At 34.1% G+C, this 23,411-nt stretch overlaps 2 protein-coding genes across 2 annotated transcripts; both read left to right on the forward strand.

Annotated features, from left to right (window-relative positions):
- The first annotated feature begins 6,187 nt into the window (after positions 1–6,187).
- On the forward strand, positions 6,188–11,411 carry LOC148628494 (heat shock 70 kDa protein 12A-like). The gene is made up of 4 exons (XM_088588426.1): positions 6,188–6,687; positions 6,871–7,089; positions 7,753–7,912; positions 10,209–11,411. Exons 1-4 carry the CDS (start codon positions 6,376–6,378, stop codon positions 11,330–11,332), a joined length of 1,815 nt encoding a protein of 604 aa, XP_088444552.1. The 5' UTR covers positions 6,188–6,375; the 3' UTR covers positions 11,333–11,411.
- A 2,745-nt stretch (positions 11,412–14,156) lies between these two features.
- On the forward strand, positions 14,157–20,012 carry LOC148628495 (heat shock 70 kDa protein 12A-like). Its single transcript, XM_088588506.1, has 4 exons — positions 14,157–14,658; positions 14,842–15,060; positions 15,745–15,904; positions 18,156–20,012. Exons 1-4 carry the CDS (start codon positions 14,356–14,358, stop codon positions 19,277–19,279), a joined length of 1,806 nt encoding a protein of 601 aa, XP_088444632.1. The 5' UTR covers positions 14,157–14,355; the 3' UTR covers positions 19,280–20,012.
- The last annotated feature ends 3,399 nt before the right edge of the window (positions 20,013–23,411 follow it).

Consider the following 23,411-nt stretch of genomic DNA (forward strand, 5'->3'; position numbering starts at 1 on the left):
TTTTAAGAGGATACTAAGTTTGTATATCTCTACTAGGCTTAACTATGAGAATGATAGGGTGCAATATTGGGACTACTTCGTATCATTCCGAAATATTTTTTATATGTGTAGGCGACTGGCTCCCGAAATAGTGGTATTACACCACGAAACTGTCTGTCGAATCATTCATCATTGAAATAAATATGTCCTAAGATACATGTCCCTCCCAACTAGTTACATTTCTTACTTGCTACGCTGTATAGCTCAAGTGATACAAGTTTTTGCATAGATACCTATATGTCATGTAAAAGCGCTTAGTTTCTGGCAACCTAGTTCCAGAAACACGTACATTGATATAACGCCAAAGTCTAAGAAAATAATTTTAACAATTATGTCTGGTACAGGAATCATCAGCCATGCACGTGTAAGGCCCTGAAGCTCTATTATAGTAACACATGGCCAAAACAGTCAAACAGAATGATTATTACAAAAAGCAATATCACCAGACCACAGAATTACACCATTTCTGAAAAATGCATTTCCGAAATTCCTATGTCATCGTCAAAGCAAAGTTTAATTTTAATTTGTCGGCTCCGAGCTTCCGATGTCACGAGGCGGTAACCATACCACCCTTTTGTTGAAAGTTTGACAGCTTGAGCGGCAATTAAAACCTGAAACAGGCAGGCGCGTAGCTAACGTTAGCCAAAAAATCTTTTGCCTTCACTTAATTTTGCCAATTTTTTTTCTTTTTTTGAGATAAAATACATCCAGGAGAGGCATAAATGATGCTCTAAAACGCTGTCTCCGCGGACCTTCGGCCCCCTGGACCTGCTGGGGGCCTTAAGCGGCCCCAGCCCCCCCTGCCGTAATTTTGCCTACACTTCAATTTGGCCTCAGCTACGCGCCTGACAGGGCGTGTAGTCCCTCCCTAGAACCTCTTTATTTTTATAAGTTTCTTATAAATTGGTACTCAGCATTCCTCTATATATTTTACTTCAATTATCGATCACTGTTTACGATTTCACAGGGTTTTCATTTCTAGCAAAACATCAAATGGTTTGTTATGCGTCTATAGCTCAGAACCTGAGGGGTATGTCAGTGGCACTATTTTATTGCGGTAGTAAAAGATAGTTGCAGATGCTAACAGGCTTTACAAATCTAAAAGGCTCTGGCGGCTGCTACATCAATTCTGATCTTCGATCTAAATTGATAAAAAGGAAATACCAAACTTGATTAAATCATTGTAATTTTACTGAATCTCTTGTGTTTCGTTTTAAAATTACGCATAACACATTTGATGTTGTTGTAAAATAAGATTAGTCTGTGAATCCATCTTTTGCTTAAATGTCAGAAAAAATGTCGGTAGTATAATAAAATATGACAACTAATATGTTTTAAAACGGACAGTGCTAAGTAGTGTAGCCTTGTTTTTGAAAGAAGTCATACCTAACACAGTTTAAAATAGACATGAGTAATCAATGTGACAGACATACTCGTGTAATAGTTATGGGGAAATTGTTGAATAGGCAATTCATATGAACCGAGGAACAGCTTAACACCGTCCGTTCCGACCAGGCATCCGTTGTGAAACTGTCCTAACATTTCAGTCTTCTTTTAAACGATTCAGTTTGTCTGGACTATTTTGTCAAATTGACCCGAACATTCGCAGGGAGGAAAGCTCAGTCGAGATTTGCCAATTTAGTTCTCTCGATCTGCCTCTTTTAATGAAGATGTCGAGAGCTTCTAATGACGGATTTTCGGAGCTGCAATGTAGCCTTTTTGTGTAGTAAGTATAGATTACAGTGGCGGATCCAGGGGAGGGTGCATGTGGTGGGCACCCCTCCTTTTATTGGAAAATTTCGTGTGTGATGAATTTGATCCCAGGAATTTAACTTCTGTACATAAAATGCAAGCACTGTGTACATATGTGGTAATTACTACATATAAATGTACATAAATAATATAAAATGGTAAACACACAGGTACATACATGTAGCAAACAAAGAAGTATTTAAAATAGAAAATAAACAGAATTGTTTATCATAATTTCAAAGCAGAAACATAAACAATGTCTCTGTTTCAACGGTGAGGATAAAAGGAGGCCATGTGGCATATTCATCACATTCAGTAGGTAATCTTGAACTATTAAAAAGGAGAGGTATCCAGTGAAATAAAGTAATGTCCTTGGGATGCGAGTGGATATATGAGCCATGACATTACACATACACTTGTACATGTACATATTCCTAAAATCCAAACTTCCACACCGACCATAGACCTTTATCGCATACCCTATATCACGCCCTTAGACCTATATTGCATACCCTGTATCACATACCGTATATCACACTCCTAGACATCTCATACTGTATATCACACCCCTAGACCTATATTGCATTCTATATCACACCCCTTGACCTACATTGCATTTATTAACCAACTACTCAAAATACATTAGAATATGTCAAAAACTGACCAATTGATATGAATTCAAACCGGGCATCTATACGGGGCCAATATGAAAAAAGAGGGTCAATATGGATCAAACCAGGCCCAATACGGCATCATAACTTCCGGTCGTTTGACACCGCCATTTTGAGTAATAATTGGATTTAATAAACTTTGATCACCAGGACTAAACAGTACAGAAAATCTTCCTTTTTTTACACAAAAGATATTGGTAAAAACACGAAAACAACTGTTCTACAAATCATTCTAGTTGAGTTGGTTAATAAAATTGTCAATAGATATGTACTTTCATATTGGCCCTGTTATAGGCTTCGGTCAATCATATTGGCCTCGACAGCCGTATTGGCCCTCGGCAATGCCTCGGGGACCAATACGACCGCCTCGACCAATATGACAGACCTCAAACCTATAACAGGGCCAATATGAAATTACATATTTATTAACATATAATAAATCACACCCCTAGACCTTTATTGCCTTCTGTATATCAGACCCCTAGACTTCTATCGTACACCCCTGACCAATATAGCATAGCGTATACACACCCCTAAACCCATTTCAAGTACCCTATATGTAACACCAACAGACATATATTGCATACCTTATATCACTCGCCTGGCCCTATATCGCATTCTCTAAATCACACCCATAGATCTATATGGCATACCCTATTTCACACCCCTAAACCCATTTAAGTGTTTGTTGTTGTTGGGGTTTAACGTCCGAGCAGCGATATTTCAGCTATATTCAGACGATGAACATGAAATTGATGATAAAATGAACATGAAATGAAATGAAAAAGGGATGGGACACAAGGACAATGGGGTCGACAAATTTTGATTGCCACTGGAAATAGGGAGAGGTGGTTAGGGTCGGGCAATTTAGCCTGAACAAGTTCCGGGCATCTATACGGGGCCAATATGGATGAAACCAGGACCAATACGGCATCATAACTTCCGGCCGTTTGACACCGCCATTTTGAGTTAGAATTGAATTTCATGTATTTTGATCACCAGGACTAAAAGCTGCAGAAACACAAAAAAAATCTTCCATTTTATACAAAAAGGATATTTAAGACTTATAAATGCAAATAAACCTACATTTTCTGGGTAAAACACGAAAACAACTGTTCTACAAATCTTCTAATTGAGTTAATTAATAAAATTGTCAATAATTGAATAAATATGAAATTTCATATTGGCCCTGTTATAGTTTTCGGTCAATCATATCATACCAAAAGTAGACCTTTTCTAAGAGCTGATATTCATTGACATTCTTACATGTCCAATGTACTAGGTAAGTGTTGAAGGTATACATTACATATTCATATACTTTGTATGTGCACAGGTGTTTAAAATTTTCAAAACTGGTGATAGGTATACTGTTTTTATTGCTAGTGTAGAACAGTGTAGTCGTATTTCTTAGCAAAATTTGCATTTGTATTTCTGTGAACAAGAAATTTACATTGAAAACTACAAAAATACATGTGCATGTACGCTAACTATGGTTACTGGCATATGCAGCACAATATCAATTAAAGATTTCATACATGAAATTATGATATTTGTAATATAGTAATACATGTATCCAATTTGTTTTCTACTTTACAATGTGACATTAATTGCTCATAGATAAATCAACATTCAGGGATTGATCCAGAGATTTTGAAATGGGGGTCCAAATATCATTATAAATTAGCAGGTAGCTAAAATCATACGTGGAAGAAGCCCTAAAGCAATATCCATAGCAAGCTTTCCATTTTCTGTATTTAGAAGATTTTTGTCTGGTAAATGAAATGGCTTTAATTTATTGTTTTAAAATCGTCACTGCAAACCACTTTTTATGATCTATCTGGTTATGAGGGGATGTTGCTTTAACAATGACAGGTGAAAAGTAACCAGTTCTACTCTTACTTACATGTATGTTACCTGTTATTTATAGTTATTGAAACAAAGATGTACTCATGAAATACACTGTACATTTTTGTAAATTTTGTTATGTTATTTCAGATAAATTTGAATTATTTTAGAGAAAGAAATGTTTATTTTTTCTTAATTAATACAGCTGATAGAGATATTAAAAAAATGAAACCTTAGAAATATAGTAGATATATATTATATTAACATTTTTAATGTAGGACAAAAACTATGAATAGTGACAGAAATATTGTTTGACCTGTATTGATCACTTTGGGAATTTTGACCAGGTGGTAACAGTTGGTTTAAAAACCGGTAAAAGCCTGGTACTGTTATAACCACCCAACCTTTATTTTTGCCTGATTTGCACGAAATTATATGTACATGTAACAATATTTCCCAACAATAGGAGGTTTCTCTATATCATATGGTTAAATACATGAATATACATTGTAACATTTTGCCTATATCAGACACTGTTATGATTTTTTCTTCTTGATTTCTTTTCAGTGTTTATCACTTAGAAGTTTCACTAGATGAAGTGAGAAGAAAGCAAAAGTAGAACAGACAATTTCTGTGCTGGGACACTATTTAAGCATGAAACAAAGTTCATGATTCTCAAGTCTGGTACATGTATGTGTAGCATGAAGCAGCTGTAAATGTATATGTCAACATCTCTTAATAAAAAACTTACAAAAAAACACCAGCACTTATATATTTGCGAACCATAAGAGTTACTTGAATTGTAATCTTATACATATTTGTGAAACAATCATGCAGAAAAAAGTGAAAGAAATGCACATACATCATTGAAGGCAGACAGGTATAAAACACTCAGCAAATAGTGATTTATCATAAAAAGTGGTACTCATGAGGTATGGGTTCACTAGTAACTTTTTTTGTTTTGGAGAGAAAAAAGATGGATTTATACTCAAAGTGCATGTGTGATTAAGATATATTCCCTGTATTCACCACATCTCTATACCATTGACTTTCCAACTTACTTGGAATCTTAAATTGCTTAAATCAATGAGCTACAAAGTTGTTTTTAGTTTAATGATCTTTAAACTACATAGTAATTTTTACAACAAGAGTTTTTATCCTTGTTTGAATTGAAACATTCCTAGAGAAAGGTAATCATTTATTGTGCATATCATAGCCTAATCTAGACAACAATGACAAGGACAAATTTTAGTTTTAATTTATTACAAAAAAATTCTACATCAAAATGAGCACAAGCAAGGAAAAATTTCTTGCTCATTTCTTCCTTGAGATTGGGCCTTTGTTCAACTTCCTCCAGTCTGTAGGATTCATTTTTACTTCATGCATCTCTGAATCGAAATTTCAAGGCGTGGGTCCAATCTTACTTTGAAAATTCATCGAATATTGATAGTCAGTGATTCGCAGTGGAATTCATATTTTGTAAGAAATGCCGATTTAAGTATTAGGAAATTTGAGGACATCAACGTACGTGTACAGCCAGGAATACCAAAAGAAGACCCCAAAAGATATTTTGAAAAACGGACTGTGTAAATACACACAGTTAAAACAAATGGTTGTTCTTTAAAAGGACTAAGTTTTGATCGGTTTATTTAGCTTACAATTTGGTTACATGGATATTTTTGATTACTTTGATGTCTTCCTTAACATAGTGCCTCAGCACTTAGATTTTCTAATGTACACACGAATACAGTTTTTATACATAAAACATGTAAACTATCATGGGAATTTAAATCAACAAGAGCATAAAAGCGTTAACAAAAACCTATATTCATAGGATCTCTTTTCATATTTTCAATATACATAATTGTATTCAAAATTGCACCAGTTCATTTTCGAATCGAGGTTGCTTTTCATTCTGGTAATTGAATTATAGATTTTTCGACTATGTGAAATCGTTAAATGCCTGACACATTTTTAGTCAAATTATATAATTATGCACTGCAACATACAACATATCATTCGGGTAGGCTGAAGTAATGTTCCGGATAATTTGAAACGACCAGGTAACATGCGGAGGATGAGCAGTGACAGTATTGTTTTGGTTGTTGGAATAGATTTTGGAACTTCCGGATCGGGATATGCATTTTCTTTTCGCCACGAGTACACAAATAACCCGCTGAACATTTCAACATTTACATGGACAGGTTGTGCATACAAAACACCTTCAACTATTTTGTTCAAGCCAGACAGAACTTTTGATTCCTTCGGGGAAGAGGCAGAGGACCATTACAGAGAACTGTGTCAAAATGGCTGCAACCATGATTGGTTCTTTTTACAAGGTTTCAAAATGCAGCTTTATAAAGCTGTACAGGACGGACAGGTATGTATTAAAAAGTAAGCCAAACAAAAGAAAATACATTAGTGAATATTATTTCTCATTTGAAAGCACTATTTGGTATTATTATAGTCTGTGAAAGCTTTTAAATTTGTTACTCACGTATATGGACGTGTTTTTGCATGTTAATCCAAATACATTTTGTGTAGTCAATGAATTTTCGTATAGGATGTACGAGAAGACTTCATCATCAAAGATATAAAAGGAAACCGTATTTCTGGTAAGCTGGTCTTTTCTCAAGCCGTTGCATATTTGAAGAAACACATGATCAGTGAGTTGGAGAGCCGAAATACTGGGGTGCCAGAAGAGTATATTCACTGGGTGATTACTATTCCTGCCATATGGGATGCTGCTTGTAAACAGCTAATGATAGAATCAGCGAAAATGGTAATAGCCATAAACCTTCAAATATAATTATTGCTCGAATGTCTAAAAACGAGATATCATGGTCCGATCATATTAATTATTCATATAATAGTTTAAATGACAGACGTATTATAATAACGTTTGAATATACTCATTGATTACGTAATCACTGAATTAGATACAATATTGAAGAAATACAATGGTTCCACAAGAGTCAATATTTAATTTATCCTCTCATCTCAAAATAAAAATCTTCCTTACCAACTATCAATTTATTTGTCCCTTTTGCTTTTTCTACGCTTTGATGTAAGATATTAACATCACCAAAAAAAAAGCAGAAACAAAATTATTATTAATATATGCTAAGTTCTTGCATGACAAGATATTGACAAAATTAACACTACGTTAATGTTGCTTTTCGTAAATCTGTGGGGCAATTTATGGGATTCGCAAAGGTTTGATATGCTTTTATTAATATTTTAATATTTTTAATATTTTGTAAATTCCCGGATAGAAAATCAATATATTTAGGACATTTACCCACGAACTTGACAAAATCATCAATCCTACAAGCATTAAATTCCCCTTTTCTTCACGAACAATATGTTTTTTTTGCAGTAGTCAGAGGTAGAAAATCTTTTTTCTTTTCTGACATTATATATGATATCTCTTAATTAAAAACAGGCTGGAATCGACATGGACCATTTTTCTCTAGTTTTTGAACCAGAAGCGGCCTCTATATATGCAAAAAGTCTACCTTTGGAGAAAGTAATGGGCGATAATAATGCGTTTGTTCTCAAGGCGTTTGATCCCGGCAAGAAATTTATTGTTGTTGACGGCGGAGGTATGTGAAATCTTTTTCGCATTTATAAATTTCAGAAAACATATCTATAAAGACTTACGCCTGATGATTTGTTAACATCAATCGTTTAGGTTATGACCAGCATGCCAAGTAGAAGGTGTCATTGCAGATAACATCATGAAAATAGATGGTAAACAAAGATATAATTATAAAGTTCTTGGTAGAGATTCTCATACTTTGTAAAATAATAATTCCAAATCATCTTCCAAATATACAGAAGAATATGTTTTCAAAATGCTGGAATTTTTTATCGACAACATATTTGTTCAGTGTGGTGGACGCGTTTTTTAACAAACGGTCGGTATTCCAATGGGAAAAATTGCGCCCCTCTACTTGCTGACCTATTCTTACACTCTTTATAGCTGATCTAATCCGAAAGAAAGAACATCGTTTGGCTAGATTCTTAAGTCTCAGTTTCCGCTGTATAGATGACGTATTATCGTTAAACAATCATAGTTTCGGGGACGTGATACATCGCATCTACACAAAATAACTTGAGATAAAGAATATTACAGACACTTTGAAGTCAGCCTCATACCTTGACCTACACTTAGAGATCGATGGTAAAGGAAAACTATTGACCAAACTTTACGACAAAGGTGATAACTTTTCATTCAGAATTTTCAACTTTCCTTTTCATCCCTTCAGCACCTGCGTATGGAGTTTTCATATAACAATTCATACGTTATGTCAGAGCTTGCTGTAATAACGCAGACTTTTTGTGTCGCGCTAGGACTCGTACAGTTTGGCTTCTGGAACAGGGTTACCATGCTTCAAGACTGAAGTCATCACTTTGGGTAGTACAATACAGTTAGGTCATTTCTGAAAATTTGGTCTCATTTAGTTGAAATAAAGCTGTTTTGAGGCAGTCCACACAGAAATTTCTAGTGTTTTGTCATATAAAAGTGCATATTTTCTAAATCCTTGGTGTGTGGAGGTTCAAGTCATTTGTAAGTAATTCAGTGATTATTCTTATAAAGTCCAGTAGCCATGGTAACATACTGAAAAAAATATTACTGAGTTTTACTATAAATCAGGGGTGCCTTTCCAAAACTAACAGCCAAATACTGTTTTATAAAATATCAGGCACTTAGACACTACCACAGGATGAAAGCATGCATGGAGTAGGTGGAAAAAAGGTAAAAATAATAAGACCCTTTTCTATTCATTCTCTCACAATTTTAGTCCCAAAAGTTCTTGTGAAATAAGGTATTTTGAAAATCAGCCATCTGATGCTGAGGAGAGAACCTAATACGGCAGGGGACTGAAACGTTCCGGATACCATTTTTCATTTAAATCACACCTGTTTACCATAACATATATTACATCTGTCTATGTATAAATGCTTATCTACATTTAATAAATATATCCACCAAAATTCAACTGTTAATGTACAGTTTTACAAAATTTGACCGGGGTAACTTTGTGTGCGAAACTGTGCGCCCTAATGTAACTGTATAGTGCACCCTCAGAAGTTTTATGATCGCCATCATGAACTCGTTGATCGTTATGGTGTATCCCTCTGCACCATGAAAACTGGGTTATTCGTCGTGTCATATTTTTCCTTTCCTCCTTCGTCTACCCGGACTTGATTTGTTATAAGCAACTTGGCTGGTGTTTCTAGAAAAGCATAGGACGCTTACCCTACAGGTGCACCTAGTCCATGCTCCCAGCTTTTAGTGGAGTTGGAGTTACTAATTTGCTTTTGTTACTTTGTATGTGTTATTTTTGTTACTTAATGTTCTTTGTTGTGTATGTCTGTTTTCCATGTTTGGTCTTTGTCCCTGGATTACTTTCTTTTGATTTCCGCTAGATACTTGATTCCCTTGATTTCTCTATGAAACACAAGTGAAATCTACAAATTTGCTATCATGATATAACCGACAACTCACTTACGTACACAATTGTTATTGGCTGTGTCCGTATTCTTCGGTTTCATTTTTCACACACCTTAAGTTCACGTAACCACTTAGGATTGGTCTTAAAACAACCAGCGAAATTTTAAATACAAAGAAACAAATTTCATGCATAATTAAACATAGCAAAACTTAATTGGTTATTTCTTTAACAACTATAGTCATTACTTTTTATTCTCACCAGAATTTTCGATTCAGCAAACAAGTTGAATATTTTATACTGACTGTTGCCTGATATTGGTCAATATACCATAACAATAAAATACACTTTCGACAGTTTTTTGTTTGAAATTACGTTTTGTTTTTGTTATTATATGTTTGTATATAAAGGCACTTTCTTCAAAGAATATTCTGGTTTTTAGGTGGCACTGTTGATATCTCAGCTCAACAAGTTGGAGAGAACGGAGATTTGAAAGTAATTCACCGCTCGTGTGGTGGCCCATTTGGGGGTGACTTTATAAACCAAGAATACCGTCGTATGTTAACAAGAATCTGCGGTGGTGACGTACTCAGAGATTTGAGAGAAAACAACATTCAAGACTATACCGAAATGATGAAAAACTTCGAAACAAAAAAGAAAATGTACGATGCCGATAGTCTTAATATTGTTGTACGATTACCCGCAAGTCTGAGCGATATTTTGTCAGAAACGACCGGGTATGATTTCTCCGGTCTCGTGAAGGAAGGGAGCTTAAAAGAGAAACTTAAAACTAAACGTGACAAACTTTTCATAAATAAGGAACTATTTCTCTCTTTCTTTGAACAGTCTATTAAATGTATAGTGGATGAAATAACAAATGTTCTCGAGGATCCCGAGTGTTCTGATATAAAAACAATCATGATGGTGGGTGGTTTGTCTGAGTCTGACGTCATACGTTCAGGCATCAAGAAAGCATTTTCGCAAAAAGATTTGATAATACCACAAGATGGAGGACTTGCTGTATTAAAAGGTGCTGTATTGTTTGGCCACAACCCGAGGGCCGTATCATCGCGTATATGCGAATTCACCTACGGTGTTGCAACTGTTGAACCTTTCAAACACGGCGTCCACGATGAACGTAAATTGATAACTGAAAACGACGAAGAATTGTGCGACGATATATTCCACAAATTTCTGACAATCGATGACCCAATTGATCCTCGACATAAAGTGGAAATACCGTTATCCTTTAGTTACTTAGGCAACGACAGACAGGATAAACGGAAAGAGGACGGTCAAGTAGAAATATTCGTCTCAAAAAAAACATGTCCGGTGTATGTTACTGAAAATGGGGTAACTTTACATGCTATTATTTATATCCCGCCTCCTAGAGGTTTGTGGCCTCCAATTTCCTATGGGAAAATTGAACTTGAAATTGACGGAACAGAAATGAATGGAACTTACATAGACAAAACTACAGGAACACGAACTTCAGCTACATTTGGTTTTCTACCTCTCCAAAAATCAGACGAAAGACGGAGATTATTTGATCCTGAATGTGATTAAACAGAAAATAGCGAAAATGACATTTTATCTAAAAAAAAAGAAAAAAAAAGAAAAAAAAATTACAAATAGAACAGTAAAATGTTTTGTTATACATTACCACCCCCCCAAAAAAAACCCAAAAAAACAAAAAACAAAAAACAAAAAAACAAAAACAAAAACAAAAACAAAAAAAAGAACCAAAAAAAATTAAATAAAAACAAAAAATTAAAACAAAAACAAAGCAAAACAAAATTGCACTAAATCAAAGGCAACATTCCTGGTAGTGGAGCGACAATTTTGTATTGCTTCAATCATCACAACATCAGCCCTAAGAATGAGGTCTAGACTACATCGTTGGTAAAATAGTTATCACCATCTAATCTTCAATAAATGAATAGAAACAGGACTAGCACAAGATTCCTCTACAAGCTAAAATTCAATTGTTTAAGTAGTCAAATAGCAGACTGGATTTCTATCCAGATAAATGTGCATTAAGAATAAAAAGAGCCAAACATGAACCTAAACTCAACAGTTCGATACAACACATGTGCACATGGACGGCAGATTTGAGATGAAACAGTCACATACAACCATTGACAATGGTTGATAAGGATCTATTATTTATCGAATGAAAGTTAAAATTAAGCCAAAAACTACAAAAATAGTATATTAATTAATTAATTTAATCTCTTGAAACGATTGAAACTAGAATGCGTAGTTACTTTGTCTAGGATTTTAATACCACCGCCAATATTTACAGTTCAAAGTACTAGTAGCGAAGTATGCAAACATAGTATTTCTGTAGTAGGTATGATTAATATATTCTACTGGAAAGGCGTCTGAAGACTACAATTTTTCTGCCAAATAGTTAAAAAATAGTTCTCCATTACGAACTTTTAAAATGCATTGCCAATCTGCCCATTCAAATACAGTGCTAAAGAATTGAAATTTTCACTCCACTATTACAAGAACCTTTAACAAACTATCCGAAGATTTTATAAACAGCATCTCAAGATAAATGTATCAGAGACAAACTGGCACATGTTGTCTATTTGCTCTTTTAATCGTTTCGACATCGAATTTTATTCTATGGCATGTTTTAGAGAGTGGAATTTTTCAAAACGGTAGATGAAGATAAGAAAAACTGTATAATGAAAACTCTGACTGTGACCACACACTAAACGGTGTTATTATAAGGCTTGTTCTTTGAAGTCATTACCAACGTCTCTTACCGTCAATAATTTTGATCATTTTCCACAAAATCTAGCAGAGGCGTTACTTAGAATTTTCTAATTTCACCCTTAATTTTGATTGCTACAGTTGCTCTTATAAAAGTGCATAAGTTAATTTACATTAAAAAATATGTTTTATACGCGAGTGAATAAGTACAATAAAGACAATTCATGTCAATTCGCGACACAACAATAACAGTACCGTAAATTAAAAAACCGATTTTTGTTAACAACCTCTGATCAACAGAAGAAGTGCCCATTTTCTGGCACTCTCATCGGCTAACAAGCGCCTTGATGCTATTAATTTTGTCAATACTATGTTGCAAACCCTTCAAAATTGCATACTTGTTTTATCACAAAGTCATCCCACAATGTCAAATATCCTTTTTATGTAGTAACTTTCTCGCTGCCAAGCGTTTTTTTTTAAATCTCCTACCGAAACAGTTTGCTAAAACTTGCGACCATTACATCGATTGTCGAAATAGGCTACTCGAGGTTTCACTAAAGCTATATACTACCAATTACAAATGTTGTCTCTCTGAATACTCTACGACCGTCACAGAATGATTAACCAATATGAAGCGTTCTTTTCTGATATAAGAAACGACCTCTATCTGATATAAAGTCTTTATCTTTTAAAGAGTAATCAAGGGAACCAAGGTTATAGCGGTAATCAAAAGAATGTAATCTAGGGACAAAGACCAGACATGGAAAACAGACATACACAACAAAGAACATAAAGTAACTAAAATCATACATACTAAGTAACCTCGAGTAAACATATAAAGACCTCGAATTTCAAGAAGCTGCATGGTGGATTTCTCGTAGGAAGCGATGCAGTACACCTTTTCTAGTGAACTTGCTCAAACCCGGTTTTTACTGTGATTCTTGTTGTTTGTTTATCTGTGTGTAATTCTTTGAGTCATGCGACGTGTTCTTTGTCTGTTATCCTAATGTTTAATGAATTGCCATTTATTTTGCTTTCGATTGAACATTCGATATGTTTCTCTTTATTATCAATCCAGTTACATTAGAAAAACTGTTAAAACTTTTGCGTTTGCATAGAACCTTTTCATTTTAAATTCTTGTTCTGTATTTGAACTGGAAGACAAATGAGCGTCCCTTAATTAAAAAAAAAAAAACTATGAAATGAACAAGATACAAAATCCTATGTTGTTCATACTACTAGTCTGCAATGAGCTGTATATATAGAAAAATAAAGAAGGTCGGCCGTCACTTATACTTGTTCGACAAGTCATTTTAGATAATAACACATTATGGTTCGGTTTGGCTTTGTGAGACGAAGTAATTAAAAGAATGTTATACTGCTATATGTTATAGCTATATTATGTCTTATGGGGTGATTGGGGAGTTCTTACATTATTCTGTTGATGTTTTTATTATAGAGATATTTTTGATTACTTTGATGTCTTCCTTAACATAGTGCCTCAGCACTTAGATTTTCTAATGTACACACGAATACAGTTTTTATACATAAAACATGTAAACTATCATGGGAATTTAAATCAACAAGAGCATAAAAGCGTTAACAAAAACCTATATTCATAGGATCTCTTTTCATATTTTCAATATACATAATTATATTCAAAATTGCACCAGTTCATTTTCGAATCGAGGTTGCTTTTCATTCTGGTAATTGAATTATAGATTTTTCGACTATGTGAAATCGTTAAATGCCTGACACATTTTTAGTCAAATTATATAATTATGCACTGCAACATACAACATATCATTCGGGTAGGCTGAAGTAATGTTCCGGATAATTTGAAACGACCAGGTAACAAGCGGAGGATGAGCAGTGACAGTATTGTTTTGGTTGTTGGAATAGATTTTGGAACTTCCGGATCGGGATATGCATTTTCTTTTCGCCACGAGTACACAAATAACCCGCTGAACATTTCAACATTTACATGGACAGGTTGTGCATACAAAACACCTTCAACTATTTTGTTCAAGCCAGACAGAACTTTTGATTCCTTCGGGGAAGAGGCAGAGGACCATTACAGAGAACTGTGTCAAAATGGCTGCAACCATGATTGGTTCTTTTTACAAGGTTTCAAAATGCAGCTTTATAAAGCTGTACAGGACGGACAGGTATGTATTAAAAAGTAAGCCAAACAAAAGAAAATACATTAGTGAATATTATTTCTCATTTGAAAGCACTATTTGGTATTATTATAGTCTGTGAAAGCTTTTAAATTTGTTACTCACGTATATGGACGTGTTTTTGCATGTTAATCCAAATACATTTTGTGTAGTCAATGAATTTTCGTATAGGATGTACGAGAAGACTTCATCATCAAAGATATAAAAGGAAACCGTATTTCTGGTAAGCTGGTCTTTTCTCAAGCCGTTGCATATTTGAAGAAACACATGATCAGTGAGTTGGAGAGCCGAAATACTGGGGTGCCAGAAGAGTATATTCACTGGGTGATTACTATTCCTGCCATATGGGATGCTGCTTGTAAACAGCTAATGATAGAATCAGCGAAAATGGTAATAGCCATAAACCTTCAAATATAATTATTGCTCGAATGTCTAAAAACGAGATATCATGGTCCGATCATATTAATTATTCATATAATAGTTTAAATGACAGACGTATTATAATAACGTTTGAATATACTCATTGATTACGTAATCACTGAATTAGATACAATATTGAAGAAATACAATGGTTCCACAAGAGTCAATATTTAATTTATCCTCTCATCTCAAAATAAAAATCTTCCTTACCAACTATCAATTTATTTGTCCCTTTTGCTTTTTCTACGCTTTGATGTAAGATATTAACATCACCAAAAAAAAGCAGAAACAAAATTATTATTAATATATGCTAAGTTCTTGCATGACAAGATATTGACAAAATTAACACTACGTTAATGTTGCTTTTCGTAAATCTGTGGGGCAATTTATGGGATTCGCAAAGGTTTGATATGCTTTTATTAATATCTTAATATTTTTAATATTTTGTAAATTCCCGGATAGAAAATCAATATATTTAGGACATTTACCCACGAACTTGACAAAATCATCAATCCTACAAGCATTAAATTCCCTTTTTCTTCACGAACAATATGTTTTTTTTGCAGTAGTCAGAGGTAGAAAATAAATTTCTATAATAGACTCAATCTTTTTTCTTTTCTGACATTATATATGATATCTCTTAATTAAAAACAGGCTGGAATCGACATGGACCATTTTTCTCTAGTTTTTGAACCAGAAGCGGCCTCTATATATGCAAAAAGTCTACCTTTGGAGAAAGTAATGGGCGATAATAATGCGTTTGTTCTCAAGGCGTTTGATCCCGGCAAGAAATTTATTGTTGTTGACGGCGGAGGTATGTGAAATCTTTTTCGCATTTATAAATTTCAGAAAACATATCTATAAAGACTTACGCCTGATGATTTGTTAACATCAATCGTTTAGGTTATGACCAGCATGCCAAGTAGAAGGTGTCATTGCAGATAACATCATGAAAATAGATGGTAAACAAAGATATAATTATAAAGTTCTTGGTAGAGATTCTCATACTTTGTAAAATAATAATTCAAAATCATCTTCCAAATATACAGAAGAATATGTTTTCAAAATGCTGGATTTTTTTATCGACAACATATTTGTTCAGTGTGGTGGACGCGTTTTTTAACAAACGGTCGGTATTCCAATGGGAAAAATTGCGCCCCTCTACTTGCTGACCTATTCTTACACTCTTTATAGCTGATCTAATCCGAAAGAAAGAACATCGTTTGGCTAGATTCTTAAGTCTCAGTTTCCGCTGTATAGATGACGTATTATCGTTAAACAATCATAGTTTTGGGGACGTGATACATCGCATCTACACAAAATAACTTGAGATAAAGAATATTACAGACACTTTGAAGTCAGCCTCATACCTTGACCTACACTTAGAGATCGATGGTAAAGGAAAACTATTGACCAAACTTTACGACAAAGGTGATAACTTTTCATTCAGAATTTTCAACTTTCCTTTTCATCCCTTCAGCACCTGCGTATGGAGTTTTCATATAACAATTCATACGTTATGTCAGAGCTTGCTGTAATAACGCAGACTTTTTGTGTCTCGCTAGGACTCGTACAGTTTGGCTTCTGGAACAGGGTTACCATGCTTCAAGACTGAAGTCATCACTTTGGGTAGTACAATACAGTTAGGTCATTTCTGAAAATTTGGTCTCATTTAGTTGAAATAAAGCTGTTTTGAGGCAGTCCACACAGAAATTTCTAGTGTTTTGTCATATAAAAGTGCATATTTTCTAAATCCTTGGTGTGTGGAGGTTCAAGTCATTTGTAAGTAATTCAGTGATTATTCTTATAAAGTCCAGTAGCCATGGTAACATACTGAAAAAAATATTACTGAGTTTTACTATAAATCAGGGGTGCACTTAGACACTACCACAGGATGAAAGCATGCATGGAGTAGGTGGAAAAAAGGTAAAAATAATAAGACCCTTTTCTATTCATTCTCTCACAATTTTAGTCCCAAAAGTTCTTGTGAAATAAGGTATTTTGAAAATCAGCCATCTGATGCTGAGGAGAGAACCTAATACGGCAGGGGACTGAAACGTTCCGGATACCATTTTTCATTTAAATCACACCTGTTTACCATAACATATATTACATCTGTCTATGTATAAATGCTTATCTACATTTAATAAATATATCCACCAAAATTCAACTGTTAATGTACAGTTTTACAAAATTTGACCGGGGTAACTTTGTGTGCGAAACTGTGCGCCCTAATGTAACTGTATAGTGCACCCTCAGAAGTTTTATGATCGCCATCATGAACTCGTTGATCGTTATGATGTATCCCTCTGCACCATGAAAACTGGGTTATTCGTCGTGTCATATTTTTCCTTTCCTCCTTCGTCTACCCGGACTTGATTTGTTATAAGCAACTTGGCTGGTGTTTCTAGAAAAGCATAGGACGCTTACCCTACAGGTGCACCTAGTCCATGCTCCCAGCTTTTAGTGGAGTTGGAGTTACTAATTTGCTTTTGTTACTTTGTATGTGTTATTTTTGTTACTTAATGTTCTTTGTTGTGTATGTCTGTTTTCCATGTTTGGTCTTTGTCCCTGGATTACTTTCTTTTGATTTCCGCTAGATACTTGATTCCCTTGATTTCTCTATGAAACACAAGTGAAATCTACAAATTTGCTATCATGATATAACCGACAACTCACTTACGTACACAATTGTTATTGGCTGTGTCCGTATTCTTCGGTTTCATTTTTCACACACCTTAAGTTCACGTAACCACTTAGGATTGGTCTTAAAACAACCAGCGAAATTTTAAATACAAAGAAACAAATTTCATGCATAATTAAACATAGCAAAACTTAATTGGTTATTTCTTTAACAACTATAGTCATTACTTTTTATTCTCACCAGAATTTTCGATTCAGCAAACAAGTTGAATATTTTATACTGACTGTTGCCTGATATTGGTCAATATACCATAACAATAAAATACACTTTCGACAGTTTTTTGTTTGAAATTACGTTTTGTTTTTGTTATTATATGTTTGTATATAAAGGCACTTTCTTCAAAGAATATTCTGGTTTTTAGGTGGCACTGTTGATATCTCAGCTCAACAAGTTGGAGAGAACGGAGATTTGAAAGTAATTCACCGCTCGTGTGGTGGCCCATTTGGGGGTGACTTTATAAACCAAGAATACCGTCGTATGTTAACAAGAATCTGCGGTGGTGACGTACTCAGAGATTTGAGAGAAAACAACATTCAAGACTATACCGAAATGATGAAAAACTTCGAAACAAAAAAGAAAATGTACGATGCCGATAGTCTTAATATTGTTGTACGATTACCCGCAAGTCTGAGCGATATTTTGTCAGAAACGACCGGATATGATTTCTCCGGTCTCGTGAAGGAAGGGAGCTTAAAAGAGAAACTTAAAACTAAACGTGACAAACTTTTCATAAATAAGGAACTATTTCTCTCTTTCTTTGAACAGTCTATTAAATGTATAGTGGATGAAATAACAAATGTTCTCGAGGATCCCGAGTGTTCTGATATAAAAACAATCATGATGGTGGGTGGTTTGTCTGAGTCTGACGTCATACGTTCAGGCATCAAGAAAGCATTTTCGCAAAAAGATTTGATAATACCACAAGATGGAGGACTTGCTGTATTAAAAGGTGCTGTATTGTTTGGCCACAACCCGAGGGCCGTATCATCGCGTATATGCGAATTCACCTACGGTGTTGCAACTGTTGAACCTTTCAAACACGGCGTCCACGATGAACGTAAATTGATAACTGAAAACGACGAAGAATTGTGCGACGATATATTCCACAAATTTCTGACAATCGATGACCCAATTGATCCTCGACATAAAGTGGAAATACCGTTATCCTTTAGTTACTTAGGCAACGACAGACAGGATAAACGGAAAGAGGACGGTCAAGTAGAAATATTCGTCTCAAAAAAAACATGTCCGGTGTATGTTACTGAAAATGGGGTAACTTTACATGCTATTATTTATATCCCGCCTCCCAGAGGTTTGTGGCCTCCAATTTCCTATGGGAAAATTGAACTTGAAATTGACGGAACAGAAATGAATGGAACTTACATAGACAAAACTACAGGAACACGAACTTCAGCTACATTTGGTTTTCTACCTCTCCAAAAATCAGACGAAAGACGGAGATTATTTGATCCTGAATGTGATTAAACAGAAAATAGCGAAAATGACATTTTATCTAAAAAAAAAAGAAAAAAAAAGAAAAAAAAAATACAAATAGAACAGTAAAATGTTTTGTTATACATTACCACCCCCCCAAAAAAAAACCCAAAAAACAAAAAACAAAAAACAAAAAAAAGAACCAAAAAAAATTAAATAAAAACAAAAAATTAAAACAAAAACAAAGCAAAACAAAATTGCACTAAATCAAAGGCAACATTCCTGGTAGTGGAGCGACAATTTTGTATTGCTTCAATCATCACAACATCAGCCCTAAGAATGAGGTCTAGACTACATCGTTGGTAAAATAGTTATCACCATCTAATCTTCAATAAATGAATAGAAACAGGACTAGCACAAGATTCCTCTACAAGCTAAAATTCAATTGTTTAAGTAGTCAAATAGCAGACTGGATTTCTATCCAGATAAATGTGCATTAAGAATAAAAAGAGCCAAACATGAACCTAAACTCAACAGTTCGATACAACACATGTGCACATGGACGGCAGATTTGAGATGAAACAGTCACATACAACCATTGACAATAGTTGATAAGGATCTATTATTTATCGAATGAAAGTTAAAATTAAGCCAAAAACTACAAAAATAGTATATTAATTAATTAATTTAATCTCTTGAAACGATTGAAACTAGAATGCGTAGTTACTTTGTCTAGGATTTTAATACCACCGCCAATATTTACAGTTCAAAGTACTAGTAGCGAAGTATGCAAACATAGTATTTCTGTAGTAGGTATGATTAATATATTCTACTGGAAAGGCGTCTGAAGACTACAATTTTTCTGCCAAATAGTTAAAAAATAGTTCTCCATTACGAACGTTTAAAATGCATTGCCAATCTGCCCATTCAAATACAGTGCTAAAGAATTGAAATTTTCACTCCACTATTACAAGAACCTTTAACAAACTATCCGAAGATTTTATAAACAGCATCTCAAGATAAATGTATCAGAGACAAACTGGCACATGTTGTCTATTTGCTCTTTTAATCGTTTCGACATCGAATTTTATTCTATGGCATGTTTTAGAGAGTGGAATTTTTCAAAACGGTAGATGAAGATAAGAAAAACTGTATAATGAAAACTCTGACTGTGACCACACACTAAACGGTGTTATTATAAGACTTGTTCTTTGAAGTCATTACCAACGTCTCTTACCGTCAATAATTTTGATCATTTTCCACAAAATCTAGCAGAGGCGTTACTTAGAATTTTCTAATTTCACCCTTAATTTTGATTGCTACAGTTGCTCTTATAAAAGTGCATAAGTTAATTTACATTAAAAAATATGTTTTATACGCGAGTGAATAAGTACAATAAAGACAATTCATGTCAATTCGCGACACAACAATAACAGTACCGTAAATTAAAAAACCGATTTTTGTTAACAACCTCTGATCAACAGAAGAAGTGCCCATTTTCTGGCACTCTCATCGGCTAACAAGCGCCTTGATGCTATTAATTTTGTCAATACTATGTTGCAAACCCTTCAAAATTGCATACTTGTTTTATCACAAAGTCATCCCACAATGTCAAATATCCTTTTTATGTAGTAACTTTCTCGCTGCCAAGCGTATTTTTTTTTAAAATCTCCTACCGAAACAGTTTGCTAAAACTTGCGACCATTACATCGATTGTCGAAATAGGCTACTCGAGGTTTCACTAAAGCTTTATACTACCAATTACAAATGTTGTCTCTCTGAATACTCTACGACCGTCACAGAATGATTAACCGATATGAAGCGTTCTTTTCTGATATAAGAAACGACCTCTATCTGATATAAAGTCTTTATCTTTTAAAAAGTAATCAAGGGAACCAAGGTTATAGCGGTAATCAAAAGAATGTAATCTAGGGACAAAGACCAGACATGGAAAACAGACATACACAACAAAGAACATAAAGTAACTAAAATCATACATACAAAGTAACCTCGAGTAAACATATAAAGACCTCGAATTTCAAGAAGCTGCATGGTGGATTTCTCGTAGGAAGCGATGCAGTACACCTTTTCTAGTGAACTTGCTCAAACCCGGTTTTTACTGTGATTCTTGTTGTTTGTTTATCTGTGTGTAATTCTTTGAGTCATGCGACGTGTTCTTTGTCTGTTATCCTAATGTTTAATGAATTGCCATTTATTTTGCTTTCGATTGAACATTCGATATGTTTCTCTTTATTATCAATCCAGTTACATTAGAAAAACTGTTAAAACTTCTGCGTTTGCATAGAACCTTTTCATTTTAAATTCTTGTTCTGTATTTGAACTGGAAGACAAATGAGCGTCCCTTAATTAAAAAAAAACTATGAAATGAACAAGATACAAAATCCTATGTTGTTCATACTACTAGTCTGCAATGAGCTGTATATATAGAAAAATAAAGAAGGTCGGCCGTCACTTATACTTGTTCGACAAGTCATTTTAGATAATAACACATTATGGTTCGGTTTGGCTTTGTGAGACGAAGTAATTAAAAGAATGTTATACTGCTATATGTTATAGTTATATTATGTCTTATTGGGTGATTGGGGAGTTCTTACATTATTCTGTTGATGTTTTTACTATAGAGATATTCAATGCTTTCTGTGTAGTTTACATTTTTTGCGTTATTAATGACCAAACGATGCTCTTTCTTGTATTCAATGTTTGTCATCTCATGTAATGATTTTCCTTAGTTCATATTCCAGACATGCACAATTTTATAGAAATATGCATATCTGTGAAAAAAAGTCTTATATTGAAGCCAACGTCATCACACTAAAATTATCTTCTATACATTTGCCTTCTGATTACTTACAAGTAATCATAGGTAATTGATTTAAATATATTAAAATAGAAATTTTATTTGATCCTATAATGTAATTTCCAGCAATGAACATGTTGATGGCATATCATGTGTATACATGCGTGCCAAATGTATAATTCATAAAACTTTAGAAATCCACATAAGCAAGATATATTTACTTTTAAAAACCTTGTTTAAAATCAAATTGCAGCTGTGACCTCCTGTCTTATATATATACATAACTTATTAGCCTTTAAAGCTTATTCAGATTTAGACCAAATTTATTAAAGCGGTATATGGCATGTTATTTGCACGACGCTCGTCTGCTTGAGTAATTTTCATGTGTATATTCCCGATATGTTCTTTTGTAAGAAAATTTATGACAGACCAAATCTTTGAAAAAAGCATAAAAAAGCGAAGCGGACGACATTTTTGTCAATGAAGCTACCACAGTGGCTGAAATTGACCTAAGCATGACATAAAAATCTTGCTAAATATCATAATTTGCGCTAGCACTCGCATGCATCCGCGATCAATACCATTGTGAATGGAAAAGAATGAAACGTGAAATGGGAGTAAAAATAACCATGAAATTGATAGTTAATCAAACAGCATGCAAGGGTTTGGCATCTTCCATTTTATTTAGAAATCCGTGTAATATTTACGCACTATTTAATGACTTGTTTCTTCGGACTGTTGACCACGTTTTGAAAAATTGTTACAGTCACCGGCCATCGCATGCGTAAAAATATCTCACGTGACCTTTAGAAGAAAAGTTTCTGAAGCTGAAGGGGACGCCAAACGGGAAATATTTTGATTAAATAAGGTGGGTTACAGCACGAAAGCACTCCCTACTGAAAAGTAAGAATAGGTTGTGAGTCATTTCCCCCCATTCGTCTTGTCAACTCAAGAAGCAATGGCTGCTCAGCTAATAAACGGTCTTTGAAAAAAAAAATCTTCGAAAAAAAAGAATGGTAAATATATTACTTTTCCTAGTTTAAAATATTACAATACTATTTTATGATTAGAAATGTAATTGTGCAGTAAGAAAGGCTTGTTTGACTCAGTACTTCAGTACTTTGACATTTAAATGATCTGCTAAAGCCATATATTACTGACACACAATACGCAACTAAAGAGATAAATACAGAATTTTAAAATATCTGAAGACAAACCTTAAACCTTTTCTGATCCTCAATTTTGATTTCAAACCCTTCGATAACAAATAATGTATATGTATTTGTACCCATATGTTCAAAACAATATTTTCAGAAATCCCTTGATTCAATTTAAATCCTCCTTTAAAACATATGAATATTAACG

Source organism: Perna viridis, chromosome 1 (genome assembly GCF_037379345.1).
Source record: "Perna viridis isolate PV_CMFRI_1.1 ecotype Kerala chromosome 1, ASM3737934v1, whole genome shotgun sequence".
Lineage (NCBI taxonomy): Eukaryota > Metazoa > Mollusca > Bivalvia > Mytilida > Mytilidae > Perna > Perna viridis.